Here is a 13,646-nt window from a genome sequence, read left to right on the forward strand (position 1 = left end):
ATAGGTCTGTGAGATTTTCTGTTTATTTTTGTGTGAGTTTTGATAGATTGTGCCTTTCAAGGAATTGGTACATTGCATGTAGGTTATCAGATCTGTAGGCATAATATTTCTTCATTATTCTTTTAATGTCTGTAGGATCTATAGTAATGTCCCCACTTTTATTTTTAACATTAGCAATTGTGTCATCTCTCTTTTTTTCTTGGTTAGTCTGGCTAGAGGCATATTGATTTTATTGATCTTTTCAAGGAACTAGATTATGGTTTTGTTGATCTATTATTATTTGTAATGTTCTTGACTTTACCATGTGAAATGCCAACTGGTGGGCATATCTATTTCTCACATTATCATCATCCTAGGAATATCCTGAAACTTCCTGAAACTTCTGTAGGGCCAAAAAAAGTCACAAGCTTCATTCCAACATTTTTATAATCCAGATATGCATTCTAAGGAATGAATTTAGATTCATCTGGATCTTTTTTTTACGTCTCCAGGCTGTACAATTTGAAATATGCCTTACTATGTTAAGCATTTTTTCAGGTACTAGTGATCAATAGACAGAATTCTGAACACAAGTTAATTTTGAAGGACATTTCATATTGTCTCCCTAGCTACTAATAATAGTGTGGCCAACCAACTCATTTTTTATTTTAGTAGCTGAGCTCCATCCATCCAGCTATTCACCCACCCGTCCATCCAACAGTCCATTCATATATGGATTTAATACATATTTATCAAATATCTGCTGTGTTCCAGGCACAGTGCCAAGCCTTAAAGGTTTAGTATGCGGGAGCATACACACAGTTCTTTGCTGTCATGGAGCAAATTTTGTCCTCACCACTTGCTCATCTGCCCTGATTTCAATCCCCCATGCAAATTTGTAGTACATTTCCGTCTTCCAATAATTCTACTCCAGAATTATTTCTGGAATATGGCATTCTCTCTGTTTATCTACTGTTCTGCCTCACATCCACTCCATTGCTCCTATAATGTTGTAATGCCTGATCTCCCTGCTACCAAAGTGGCTTCATCAGTGTCCGTCTTCCACGTAGTACTAGTAAAGTTATCTTGGAAGCAAATCTGATCATCATTGTTAGTTAGAATCACTGTGAGCAGGACAACCAGATATTAAGTGCCTCTCAGTGGGATGCAATATAAATTATACAGTACCTCCTATGAAGTATTCTTGCCTTTGGAAAAAAATTGAGGTTGAATCTAATTAAGCCTTTTGGAGTAAACTATGTTATAGGTAACAGGAAAAGTGTCAGAAAAGATTAAATTACACACCAAGAAAGCAAACAGGTAAATGGGACATACTCTAGAACGTTATACCAGGTTCTTCAGTAAGTCAATAGTATGGGGGTAAAAGAGGGTGGGGTGAAGAGGAAGTGCTCGAAATCAAGATTTTTAAGAACCATTGCAACTTAGGGCAACATGAGAAATTAATTGGGATCCTCATTTGAGCGAACCTACTATAAAAAAGATATTTATGAGATAATTAAAGACATTTCAGTCCACAAATGATTAAGTTATGCCAAAACAATATTATTAATTTAGATGTGAAAATGGATTGGAATTTAATAAGAGCATGTCCATATGCAGAGATGTAGGGGCAAAATGAAACCAGGTGGGTAGTTTGCTTTAAAATCCTTCGTTTAAATAAAATAAAGTAGAAGTGGAAAACTCTTGACAATTGTTGAGTAGTTGACATGCATATGGTAATTTTTACATTATTCTATTGTGTGTGTCTATGTTTTCATAGTAAAATTCCAAAAATAATCCAACCATGTAAGTCTCTCTTTAAAAAAAAACCAAAAACAAAAACAAAACAAAACAAAACAACAACAACAACAAAACCCTGCTAATTCTCTGCTGGCTAAAGAACAAAATCTAAATTCATGAGCTTGCCATACAGGTCCCTTTATAGACTGAACCCAAACTAGTTTTCAGCCTACTGCTGCATTCCCTGTAATTCTGCCTTGCATAACCCCCTTTTTCCTAAACCTACCATGGCCTTTCTTGACTCCGAATCTTTGGGGATCCCATTCCCACTATCCAGAATCTCCTTGCTTTCCTTCTCACATGGCAAATGTACTCATCCCCTAAGCCCATCCACAATGTTTTCCTTTGAGACAAGGACTTCAGTCAGAATTAGTCATTCTCTCCAAGTTTCCCATCCATGACTCTCTTACAGATCTTACTACATTCTGCTGTAATTACTAAGCCATTGTCTCTATATCTCTGTATTCCCAGCATCACCATAGTGCCCAGGAACAAGGAGTGCTTGATATGTGTCTATCAAATGAATGCGATGCTTGCAGAGTCAATTCTTTCTTTGTGAATGTCCTTCTGATGACCTAAAGAGAGCGAATACAGAAGCAGCATTTTTCTGTCTTGCAGTATCTTTCTCCTGTCTTGTAAGTCTTCCCAGAAATTTAACTTCTCTACTGTGGAAAGGCAATCACAATTCTCAACTTCCAGGCTACAGAAATATGTTAATATTTCATTGGTAAACACCCCAACAAATGGACTCTGTCATTAAGATTTAATGATTTTTAGACTAGCTGGGATTTATCTTTAGAAAAACACGGAGACTTGATTCCTTTAATGAACTTTTTTTCCCTGACCCAGCAATACCTAACTTCTACTTAATTGCTTTGTGTTGACATTTGGTTTTGTTCTTTGGGCTCCTCCCCAAGATGTACCCTCACGGAGACTGCTGCCAGATGGTTTGGTTGCAATGCATTATTTTCTCCTTACAGTTCTTGACTTACAAGGTATGAAACCATGCGCTTTCCTCTTGTTTTCTTTCACTTTGGGGGACTTTGTATGTTATCACCCTAACAGGAGTTTCAAGTTTTCTGAATGATTTTAAGTCAGATAAGTCATTTTTTGGTAAAATATTGATAGTTGTAGCCTACAAGATTTGAATGTGTGTGTGCATCCTCTAGATAAATGAACCCCCTCCTCAGCTGGGTGGTAGACTATTTTAAAGATCCTAAAGCAAAGATAAGAAAAGCTTGGTTATGAATCATCAGCCAATGAATGGAAGAGTACAGTATGGTAAAGCCACACAAAGGAAAGTTATTCAGCGATAAAAAGGAGTAAAGTACCGATACACGTCACATGGATGAAAGCATTGTGCTGAAAACATTGTGCTGGAGTCGTAAAGCCCATGTATTGTACGATTGCATGTATAGGAAGTGTCTAGAATAGGCAAATCTATAGAGACAGGAAAAAGATGAGTGATTGTCTAGGGCTGGGAGGGTTAGGGGGAGATGGGGGAAAAGACTGCTGATGGGTATAGGGTTTCTTTGTGAAGTGATTAAAATCCTCTGGAATTTGATGACAGTGATGACTGCACAACCCTGAGAATATACCAAAAATCATTGAATTGTGAACTTACTGTATATAAATTATACCTCAACAAAGTGGTTACTTTTTCTTTAGAACATGAGAATTGGATACATTATTTTTAGGATAATGCAAGCTGATGGAACAAACTTAAATATTACAGTGGCTTTACACTAAAAATTTGTCTCCTTATTCACATAAAGCCTATTCCTGCTAGACGAGGAGTTTCCCATGCATCCATTCAGAGACCTGGGTTCTTTCCATCTTGTGTGTCTAGGTCCTCCGAGTCCTCTGTATGCAGCTGGCAGATGAGGAAAGGGAGTGGAAAGAGGCACTTGCATTTCTCTGCCCTCTCAGCTTGGGATGACCCAGTATGACTTCTACTCGGGTTTCACTGTGTCACATAGTACATCTAACTGCAAGGGATTCTTGGAAATGTCCCTGAGCTTGAGTCCAGAAGAAGAGGAAACTGGCTTAGCTGTCTCTGCTGTCGTGTTCCCACCCTTCCCAGTTCTCTCCACCCTCTCTCCCTTTCCCCACCTTCCCAATTTATTTGTGCTTATGTCCAATTCTTTGCCATATTTTACTCATCACCTAATATAATTCTGTATTATATACATTCTGGGTCTTTAAATAAGCACATATAGTATACATCTATGAAAACAATTAGATTGTTTTTAATTCTTTAAGTGGAAGGAGAGGACAATTTGCTTCATATGCAGCACATGGAGTTACCACTCTGTCCTTTCCCTCCTTAATTCATAGTCTTTGTCATCAACATCTTTCTTTAACAAATCTATTCTTGGTACTCCCCACTTAGAACATTCAGTGGCTCCCCATTGCTTACAGATATAGTTTTCAAATACCAGGCTGTAGACTGCTTCTAATCTGCAGTGAAGTGATCAAAAATAAAACAATGTTTTGTGTGTGTGTGTGTTTAAGTTTGCAAACGGCCCTCGTTCAAGAAATTTCTTTAGAGATTCATCCTTCCAATCTTTGGGGTATTAAAATTTTTTCTTGCATGAAGCCACTGGTGCTAGTTGTTTATTTTTAAATGTCTTTCCATTCTAAAATAGATTTAACCTTATAGTTTGTCAAAATGTGGACAAACATGTCCTTTAAGAGCCCCATAGGGCTTTTTTCAAAAGTTGTCTTTTGAGAGAAAAGTTATAGAGTTGCCACTCACAGAACACGTGGAAGTTACATCCTCTCCTTGGTTCTGATCATATGACGCGTACTTTTGACCTTCTACTTGGAAGGCTTGTGTCTATACATGGTTCATGGGGTGAGGAGTGAAGGGTCTTCCAGGATTTGGGTAGTGTTGTGAGGACGGTGAAAGGGCTTTTACTTGGTCATGTGTGAATTTCCCATGAGAATGATAGAGATGGAAGGACAGGCTGTGGTCTGAACTACAGTCAGCAGAGGACAGAACACTTCCTTCTCATTCAGGTTCTGGGGCTGGCCTAACCATTAAAGTAATATTAGGCATATAAACAGGAGAAAAGTATACACATTTACTTAATATTTTTGCTTGGACACAAGAGTCTTCAGAAGGAATTTGAAGACCCGAAAAAGCTGTTAGGCCCCAAAGCTTGTAAGCCTTTTTATGTAAATAACAGTAAATTGTGGGGATGTGACAAAGGGACTTGGGCTAAGGGCAGTACATTGTGGGACAGTGACTAGGAAACGGATGGGGGAAACGAATGTGAGATGAGGGTTATTTTAGTAGGTTTGCTTGTACAGGTCCAATGCGGTGTTAACTCCCAGTTTCTGGTGCTAAGACTGTTTTTCTCTTCATGGTTCAGGGAGCGCACCTTACTCATGAAAAAATTTATGACCTGCTTTTAGGTAGAAAGGGAGAGGTCAGAGACTCTTCTCAAGTGCATTCACCTCAAGATACTCAATAATGCCAAAGCAACATATTTTGGGTGGCACATTCTGAACCCCTTCAAGTCCATAATATGCATTTAAAACACCTCATTTCATTTGATCAGCTTTCTCATTCTTAAAATCTGGTTGGCCTTACATTTACTTGCAGACACACCCCCACATTTTCTCTACTTGCTGTTGTTGTAGAAATGGGCCACTTAAAATGACAGTCCAAAACCTCCAAATTGGACCCAAGTAGCCATGCAAGTAAATATCTCTTCTCTCAAACCCATGTGCGTTGACATTCTGCACGTGGCTCAGTGTGGGTCCTCATGCAGGTCACGCCAGGCCTCTGGGCCTCAGTTTTCAATAACAGAAAATGGAAAAGTGGGCCAGTCTGATTTCTAATGTCTCGTCATTGCTAACACTGTATAAATGGAACTATTCTTGCCTGATGCCTATGGACTCTGTGGTAAAACCCATATCAAAGGCTTTATTTTCTATCTTTGGTTGGATTCTGACAATTTTCAAAGTAAATAAAATATGTGTTGTGTTTAAAGCTGAAGTGGAAACTACCTGTCTGTCATCTGGGGGTCTTGGAAAGACAACTGGAGACAGAGTTTGTTATGCATGCTCCAAATGGAAGCCGGCTTCCCCTGACAGTGGCAGTTTTATCCTTATTCCGGGAGCAATGTGCAACTTATTTTATTTCCAGGACTTTTCTTCCTAAGACTATGTGGGCACTGAAGCTGGAAGTAAAGGTGCAGACATCAGAACGGGCCAATGTTGATTTATAGATTGCAGCAAAAGATAAAAAAAATGAAAACTGACAGAAACAGTATGAAGATGGGACCTGGGACTGGGTCCTCCTGGAGTCATAAAGGTAATTATTGATTTAAAGTTGTTAACAAGGAAGGAGATACTGTATTAGCATTAGCATTTTTCTTTTTGTAAAGGAGGTGCTCGTGGAGTATGTGTGTATCAATTCAGCATCACTGGAGATGAGGAAGAAGGAGAAAACGTTTCTCTGTTAGGTAAACTGAAATCACTGTAGCCATTGTAGCTTCCCACTGTTGAACCTACATAGTTAATTCCATTCTAATGTGGGTGAGGAGCCTGAGTTTCTGGAGTCAGTAGACTAGATTAGGTCTTTTTTGAAATCCAGCCACTATATTTTTATTTTGAGGGGGAGGCAATTGGGTTTATTTTTAATTATTTAATTTATTTAAATTTATTTATTTAAACCCAGGACCTCATGCATGCTAAGCACGCGCTTTATGTCGGAGCTATACTCTGCCCCAAGAAATTCAGCCACTTTTAAAAGCTTTATGAGTCTATGCAAATACTTACTTTTGCAATCTTGCGTGTTCTCATCTATAAAATGGAGTGTAAGGGTATAGGGTTGTGGTAAGGATGTAAAGAGAGTTAACTCAATGGACATGGTAAACACTCAAGGAATTGATAGCTATTTTTATTCTGCACCAACTTTTTAAATAGTTATTTCTTAGTAGTATGTCAGAAAATTTTATTTCTTTCATTATATTTTAATTTATTTTACAATTTGTTTTGCCTGGAGTATTTATTGATTTTATTTTATTTTGTTTTATTTTATTTATTTTTTATTGAAGTATAGTCAGTTACAGTGTGTCAATTTCTGGTGTGCAGCACAATGTCCCAGTCATGCATATACATACATATATTCATTTTCATATTCTTTTTCATTAAAGGTTATTACAAGATATTGAATAGAGTTCTCTGTGTATACAGAAGAAACTTGTTTTTCTTTAAATCTATTTTTATGTATAGTGGCTAACATTTGCAAATCTCAAACTCCCAAATTTATCCCTTCCCACCTGCTTTCTCTCGGTAACTGTAAGATTGTTTACTATGTCTGAGAGTCTGTTTCTGTTCTGTGGATGAGTTCATTACTGTCCTCTTTTTTTCTATTTTTAGATTCTACATATAAGTGATATCATATGGTATTTTTCTTTCTTTTTCTGGCTTACTTAGAATGATAATCTTTAGGTCAACCCATGTTGCTGCAAATAGCATTATTTCATTCTTTTTTATGGCTGAGTAGTAGTCCGTTGAGTAAATATACCACAGCTTCTTTATCCAGTCATCTGTCGATGGACATTTAGGTTGTTTCCATGTCTGGACTATTGTATGTAGTCCTGCCATGAACACTGGGGTACTACACCAACTTTTAATACACATCCCAAGATCTCTGAGACTAACTTCTGTCTTCACAAGCTTTGCTCTAAAAATCTGTCTAAATTTTCTGCAACTATTAGTGGTTTTGTTTCATTTCTTCTCCCCTTCCTCTCCTCTCCTCCTTTTTTCTCGTCCTTCTTCTCAGAGTTGGTGGGAATGGGTAGTGGCCGTGTGCCAGACTATTCTTGAAAGTGTGCCTTCACAGTAACCATGTGGCATCTGAGGTTTGGGGTCTGGGAATTCTCCTCTAGGGATTACAAAACAGACAAGGGGAGTGACTGTCTTGTTTCCCCTCCCACCTCCTCCCCAGGCAGACCAGCTGCCGGCTCGGGGATGCAGCGTCAGCAGGGTCGTGCCTGGTGCTTGGTGTGCAGCTGCAGCAGTTAGAGTTGAAAAAGCTCTGTCTTATTTTTTGAGAAGGGCAACTGCCAGTGTGTTGGGACACACTCAAGTGTCCTGAATAACTCCTGAGCTGCTATCCACTAGCAGGGTAGGTTTTCTCTCAGATAAAGCTCTCAACCTGCCACTGGGATTACCTCCCTCCCATCTCTGCTCACTAAAGGATTTTTTTTTTTCATCCTTTAAATTCCATTTCAAATATCAATTCCTCCACAAAGGCCTTTCCTGGTCTCTCCTCTGGACCCCCTTTCTTTCTCAGCTCAGAGCACATACTTATAGCAGAAGCTTGCACGTGTATGTAACCTTGGCTGATCCGATGAAGTAGCCCAGGGCTTCCTCATGTAAAGGAGCCCCTTAAAGAATGTTTGTCATTCATAGACTGATCCTGAACAATTTATATCAATCTACTTGTGTCTTAGTTTGATAACTGTTTTCTACTTTGAATTTGCTCTAATCCTGATGCTTAACTAGTTAACTTTATGGCCCCTGGCCTCTGCTTCTGAGCTCGTGGGAGGACTGGTCGCAAGTGATGTATATAAAGGAGAGAGGTCGTGAGGTTATTCTGACTGGTGGGTGTTAACCTCACTCATTTGTGCTGTAGTGACAGTTGTACATATCTTATTTCTCTCCTCTAAGCGAGATTCCAGGAAATTGTTTTTCTACATAAAATCAGCCTTTGGACATAGAAGGTGCTCAAGTGATTAATAATTTGAATCTGATAAGCTCATTTCCTTAGCAATCTAGAAAAAATGATACAAATCCAATTCTCTCTCTCCCATGTGTGTGTGTGTGTGTGTGTGTGTGTGTGTGTGTGTGTGTGTGTGTGTGTGTGTGTGTATGTGTATGTATGTTGAATGCCGAGAGAGAAAAAGACAGAAAGGAGGACTAGGAAGACACAGTGGCAGCAGGGTCAAACCTGGATGACACCGTGAAACTTCTTTTCTTTGTTTTGCACTTACTCTTCCTATATGAAGTCAGGATTCAAGATCCAGATTATCAATGTTAGCTTCAAGATTGATTTCTAGGAATTCTTCTCCTATTCAGACGTACTTTAACCAAAATATCACACTGTCATTTATAAATGAGCATGATTTTTCAAGATCTTATGTCTTGCAGAGATAATTTTATTTTAATCTTTCTGCATGATCAGGTTTAAGCTTCTGCTATGTACCAATGTTGGGCATTTCTGGGGAGGGGGAGGGTGAGAATATCCAATGTCCTGTAACAGTGATTCCCCCATCCAGCTGGTTGCCCAAGTCACACAGAACTTCTAGACCTGAGCCCATCCCTGAAGATTCTGAGTCAGGATATCTGGGATGGTCAGGTGCTGGGAAGAAGTATCTTTAAAAAGCTTCCCAAATTGGGCTAATGAACGACGGACATGATAACCGCAAGGGTAAAAAGACTGGGTCCTGCCCACTAAGAGTTTATAGGGCTTCCCAGGAAGACTGGACATAAGGAAAAATATTCAGAAACTTTATTTATGTTACGAAATAGAGAATTTACATGTTTAAAGCAGTTTACCATTTGTGAAGCATCTCGTAAAGTGCTCCCCGTCTTTCCGTAAGGTTGGTAAAGCAGTTGTTTTTATTCTATTTTTTTAATGGCTATTGAGACCAAGACATCAACTGACTTACCAAGAAACCCAAAATCTGGATCACATGCATGTTTAAACATTGCATATCCCATGACCTTCACTCAACAGACTCACGGGTCCAAGGAGTGTGTTCACGGTGAAGGAAAATCTAGCACAGAAAGCAGAGAGAATGTGGGGTGTGTCTACAGGTGAAATAACACTGATGATCCAGAGACACGTCAGTCAATGTGGGTTTTTCAAATAAAAATCTAATGAAAAAAAAGTAGAACTTTTTTTCTCCTCCTCTTTAAGTATTTCAGTGTGTGTGGTTTCCCTTTTGTTTATTTTGGGGTTCCTAAAATCATGTACATGTTTAATGATAGGGTTAACCAAGTTCATTGTTACCAGTTGTTTATTTTCATTCTATGTTTAAGAAACTAAAGAGGGGCCATGACTACCCTGTCTTCCCACCACTGTCAGTACCCAAGATGCTCTTTCTCAAGGCTGCTGGCGCTTAGCTTCACCCATTTTCACTAGCCCAGCCCTTTATGTCAGTGTCCCTGGGGACGCCCTTTAAGGTAGAAGATAGTAGCCATCAGATGGTGGACATGGGGCTGCCCAATGTCAGAGGCTTTTGTAAGCTTTTGTGAACCAATAGGTATAGACACAGCCAGTTCACAGAACAGAAAAAGATCTATATGGTGATCAGAGCAGATATATAGGATTAGAAACAGATTCAAATGGGATTAAGGAAGAAGGCAGACTTCCTATGAGAACTTTCAAGCGATGCTGCTAGACCATGGCTCTCAAATTTCGTGCATGGCACAAGGCACCTGTAGAATAAAGTGCACATATGAGAGGCTCTTCATTAACTGGGCCCTGCTGACCTCCCCCATCTCGCACCTTCTTGTCCAGTCCTACCAGACTCCTTGCGGTTCTCACACATTCTCACTTTCTTATCTGCCTTTGCCTTGGCTCACGGAGCCCATTCTGATGAAGATAAAAATCATCTGTTCACGCTCCTGGGACATCCTCCCCTAACGTTAAAATACCTGTTCAAAACTCGGTTCAAGTGTTATTTCTTCCTACAAAGCCCTTTTTGGACAACTCTCTCACCCCAGTACAACTGGCCATTCTTCCTCTTCCCCATCTTAGTCGGTTCTGACCCTGTTCTCATAGTTGCTATCACCAAAAAATTAGAGTGATCCCTGAATCCTTCGTTTCTCACACACACCACATCCAATCAACCAAATATCCTATTATCTCTACCGTCAAAATATTTCCCAAATACAGTCACTCCTCACCATCTCCAAAGCTTTCACCCTGGTCTAAGCCACAGTGTGCATTCAGGTGGTTTATTTTAATAGCCTCCTAATTATCTTCTCAGGTTTCATCCTAGCCCCATTTCTGTCTAATCTCTACATGACAGTGAGAGTGATCCTTTTAAAATGGATCATGTCACAACTCTTTAATACCCTTGAATGTCCTTCCACCTCACTCAGAAAAAGAGCCAGACTTCCAAGAGTGCCTACAAGGCCCTATGTAACCTAGAGCCCCATCGTCTCTCCAACTTCCTCTTCTCCACCACGTTAGGTCCTTGCCCTTCCCTGTATCTTCAAGCATGTGCCTGCCTCAGGATCTTTGCACTTGCTCTCCTTTTGCCTGGAACCCTCATCCCTGATAACCACATGGTATATTCGCTTACTTCCTAGAGGTCTTTGCTCAGATAGCACCAAGCCAGAAAGGCCACTCTTGGGCGTACCGTATAAACTAGCAGCCGCTACCTCAAAACTCCCCATCTCCTGCGTCTGCTTTTTCTTGTACAGGGACTTCTCTCCACCTGATACAAGATATATTATTTATTTGTTCATCATCTATTTTTCCATATACAGCAAGAATTTCTTCTGTTACTGTCTTCAACACTCAGTATGGTGCTTGGTACATGTCTTTTGATCTGCCAGCCATGACCTGGAGAAAAGCCATCACACATACCGTGGGCTTAAAATAAAAAATGTATGGGAAAAAAATGGAGATATTTTTTGTAACTTTCTTCTTGACACAATTACTTATTTTATTAATGGGCAAAAACTCAAGACCTTCTCACTGTACTAAATACTCTTAGACATGGGAGTAAATGGCAAAACTTTACTACTTTCAACTAACAAAATCCAATCTGTTTCAACTGCCAATCAGTTCATTTAAGGCTGGGTAGTATACTGGTTTAAGGATCAAGACTCTGGAGTCAGGCTGTGTATTTTTATTGTTTGTTTATTTTATTTTTTAGCTTTATTTTTTTAAAATTTTTTGAAACATTTATTTGGAGGGAGCAGGTAATTAAGTTTATTCATTCATTTATTTATTTTTTAATGGAGGTCCTGGGTATTGAATCCAGGACCTCATTCATGCTGTGTATTTTTAAAATTCTAGCTTGAACACTTACTATTTGTGTATCTTGGAAATGTACTTATCATCTCTGTTCTTTGTATATAAATGGAGATAATAATACGTTACTTCATCACATTAATGAGAGGATTTAATGACCTATAATCCATAAAACTCTTAAAATAGTGCCTTGTAAATAGGAAAATCTTACTCTTAGCTATTGTTATTGTTATTATTCTAGAATATAGTTTTTATTACTTTCAATGGCACATAATAACTGTCAACAAGGTCTTTCCTAGCAGGTCCGGCCAGTCTTGACTCAAAGAATACATAAAAACTATTTATGATTAACATTTATTTCTATAAAAGTAGTTCATATATTAGGGTCCAGACATTTTCTTAAGTTTAAAATGCTTTCCCAGGTACATCCTCAGCTCAGCCCAAGTCAAGTTATTCCACATTCTTTATTGGAAAACTCCAAGTTAGTGGTGTTTCATTTTGTGTTCCCTCCTGAAGTCTGAGGGTTGATTCTCTTGTTTGTAAAAACACGGCATCAGGTGTAAGTTTGGTCCTGACATAGGTAACACTTAGCATTAAAAAAGGAAGACCAGAGACTTTTACCAAATTTTACTTCAGCAGATGAAGAAAGACACAGGACATTAATTTAGAGACAAGCAAGTGGATTATAATTTGGCTAATCCTTTTGTACTGTAATCCAATTTGCCTCACAAAGCATCCGCTACCCACACACCACCTGAGGGACCGCGTGAGCTGATGAGAGACACCTCTCATTCTGTGCGTGGAGTGCTTTGCACCGGTGACGTGTGACCTGGTAACCAGTGTGTATCTGGAAAGGCTGCAGCATCCTCATGAATCAGCGTCTGTTAGAAATGAGACCAGGTCACCAGCGACTTTGCCATGAGAAGAATTATACAAAAAGGAAGAGAGAAGCACAGAAGTATAGCTCAGAGAGGAAGATGATGGATTCTGAGTCTGTCACCTCCCAGAAGGGAGAAAGGGCCGCCTAGTTAGTGGTGATGCCGGACTGGAATCCAGGTCTCCCCAAGTCCAGGTTCCTTCCCCTCCACCGTGCTCTTAGGGCAGGTAAAGGAGGTTGTGAATTATCTAGAAGTCTGGGAAAAGGTCATCTTGACTTGAAAAGGGCTCATAAATTCTGAATGAGAGTAAGTGGACTAGAAGAAACAGGACAGATAATATAAAACACCATTTGTTTAATGTTGCCTTTGAAAACGAATGGCTTTGCTCTGAGGTATTTTTTCTCAGGGGAAGTGGCCAGATGAGCTGGCAAGTGAGGATAGAAGGACTTTACTGTCCAGCGTCCCTTACAGGGATACTTTGTATGAAAACGGGTCAGGTCCCAGGCCTACAAATATGAATGGAGGGTCATTGTTCTCCGGGAGATCTGGGGAACGGCATTTACTGCTAAGTTTTTGATTAAATGAGGGGAAAACACACTTCACAGACTGAACATGAGTTTTTTTTTTTTTTTTAAATAAAGGGCTTTGCCAATTTATGTCAGTAGAAAAGCTGTTAACTCTTTCCAGTCAAAGACACAGGAAGAATTAGTTATTGTTGCCTAAAATAAGCTAAAGAGATGATCCACCTTGAAGAATTGAAGAGTGTGTAAAAATAAGTTAGCGCCCACATCTCATTCTTAAACCCTCAGGTCTTCGTTTACCTTAACAGAGTGACCACCACTTGTACTGTGCTAGGAAAAAAAAAACTATTAACCTATAGGTGCACCTTACTTAAATTCAGATTTATGAAAAAAGATAGATGAGGGAGTGATTTTATTTTACACATATTTATAAAATTCTTTAATGTATCAAGTCTC

At 39.2% G+C, this 13,646-nt stretch overlaps 1 protein-coding gene across 12 annotated transcripts in view; it reads left to right on the forward strand.

The window, feature by feature from the left end:
- The window catches only part of SGIP1 (SH3GL interacting endocytic adaptor 1), a 184,429-nt gene that overhangs the window by 37,377 nt on the left and 133,406 nt on the right, over window positions 1–13,646 (forward strand). For 11 of the 12 annotated variants that reach the window (XM_032494518.1, XM_032494519.1, XM_014564620.2 and 8 more), the window contains exon 2: window positions 5,936–6,103. The exons of the other annotated variant lie outside the window; for it this stretch is intronic. In XM_032494518.1, the coding sequence (XP_032350409.1) occupies window positions 6,004–6,103 (100 nt within the window). In that variant the 5' untranslated portion in view covers window positions 5,936–6,003. The remainder of the gene's footprint in view (window positions 1–5,935; window positions 6,104–13,646) is intronic. 12 annotated transcript variants of the gene reach the window in all.

This window comes from Camelus ferus, chromosome 13 (genome assembly GCF_009834535.1).
Source record: "Camelus ferus isolate YT-003-E chromosome 13, BCGSAC_Cfer_1.0, whole genome shotgun sequence".
NCBI classification, from domain to species: Eukaryota; Metazoa; Chordata; class Mammalia; order Artiodactyla; family Camelidae; genus Camelus; species Camelus ferus.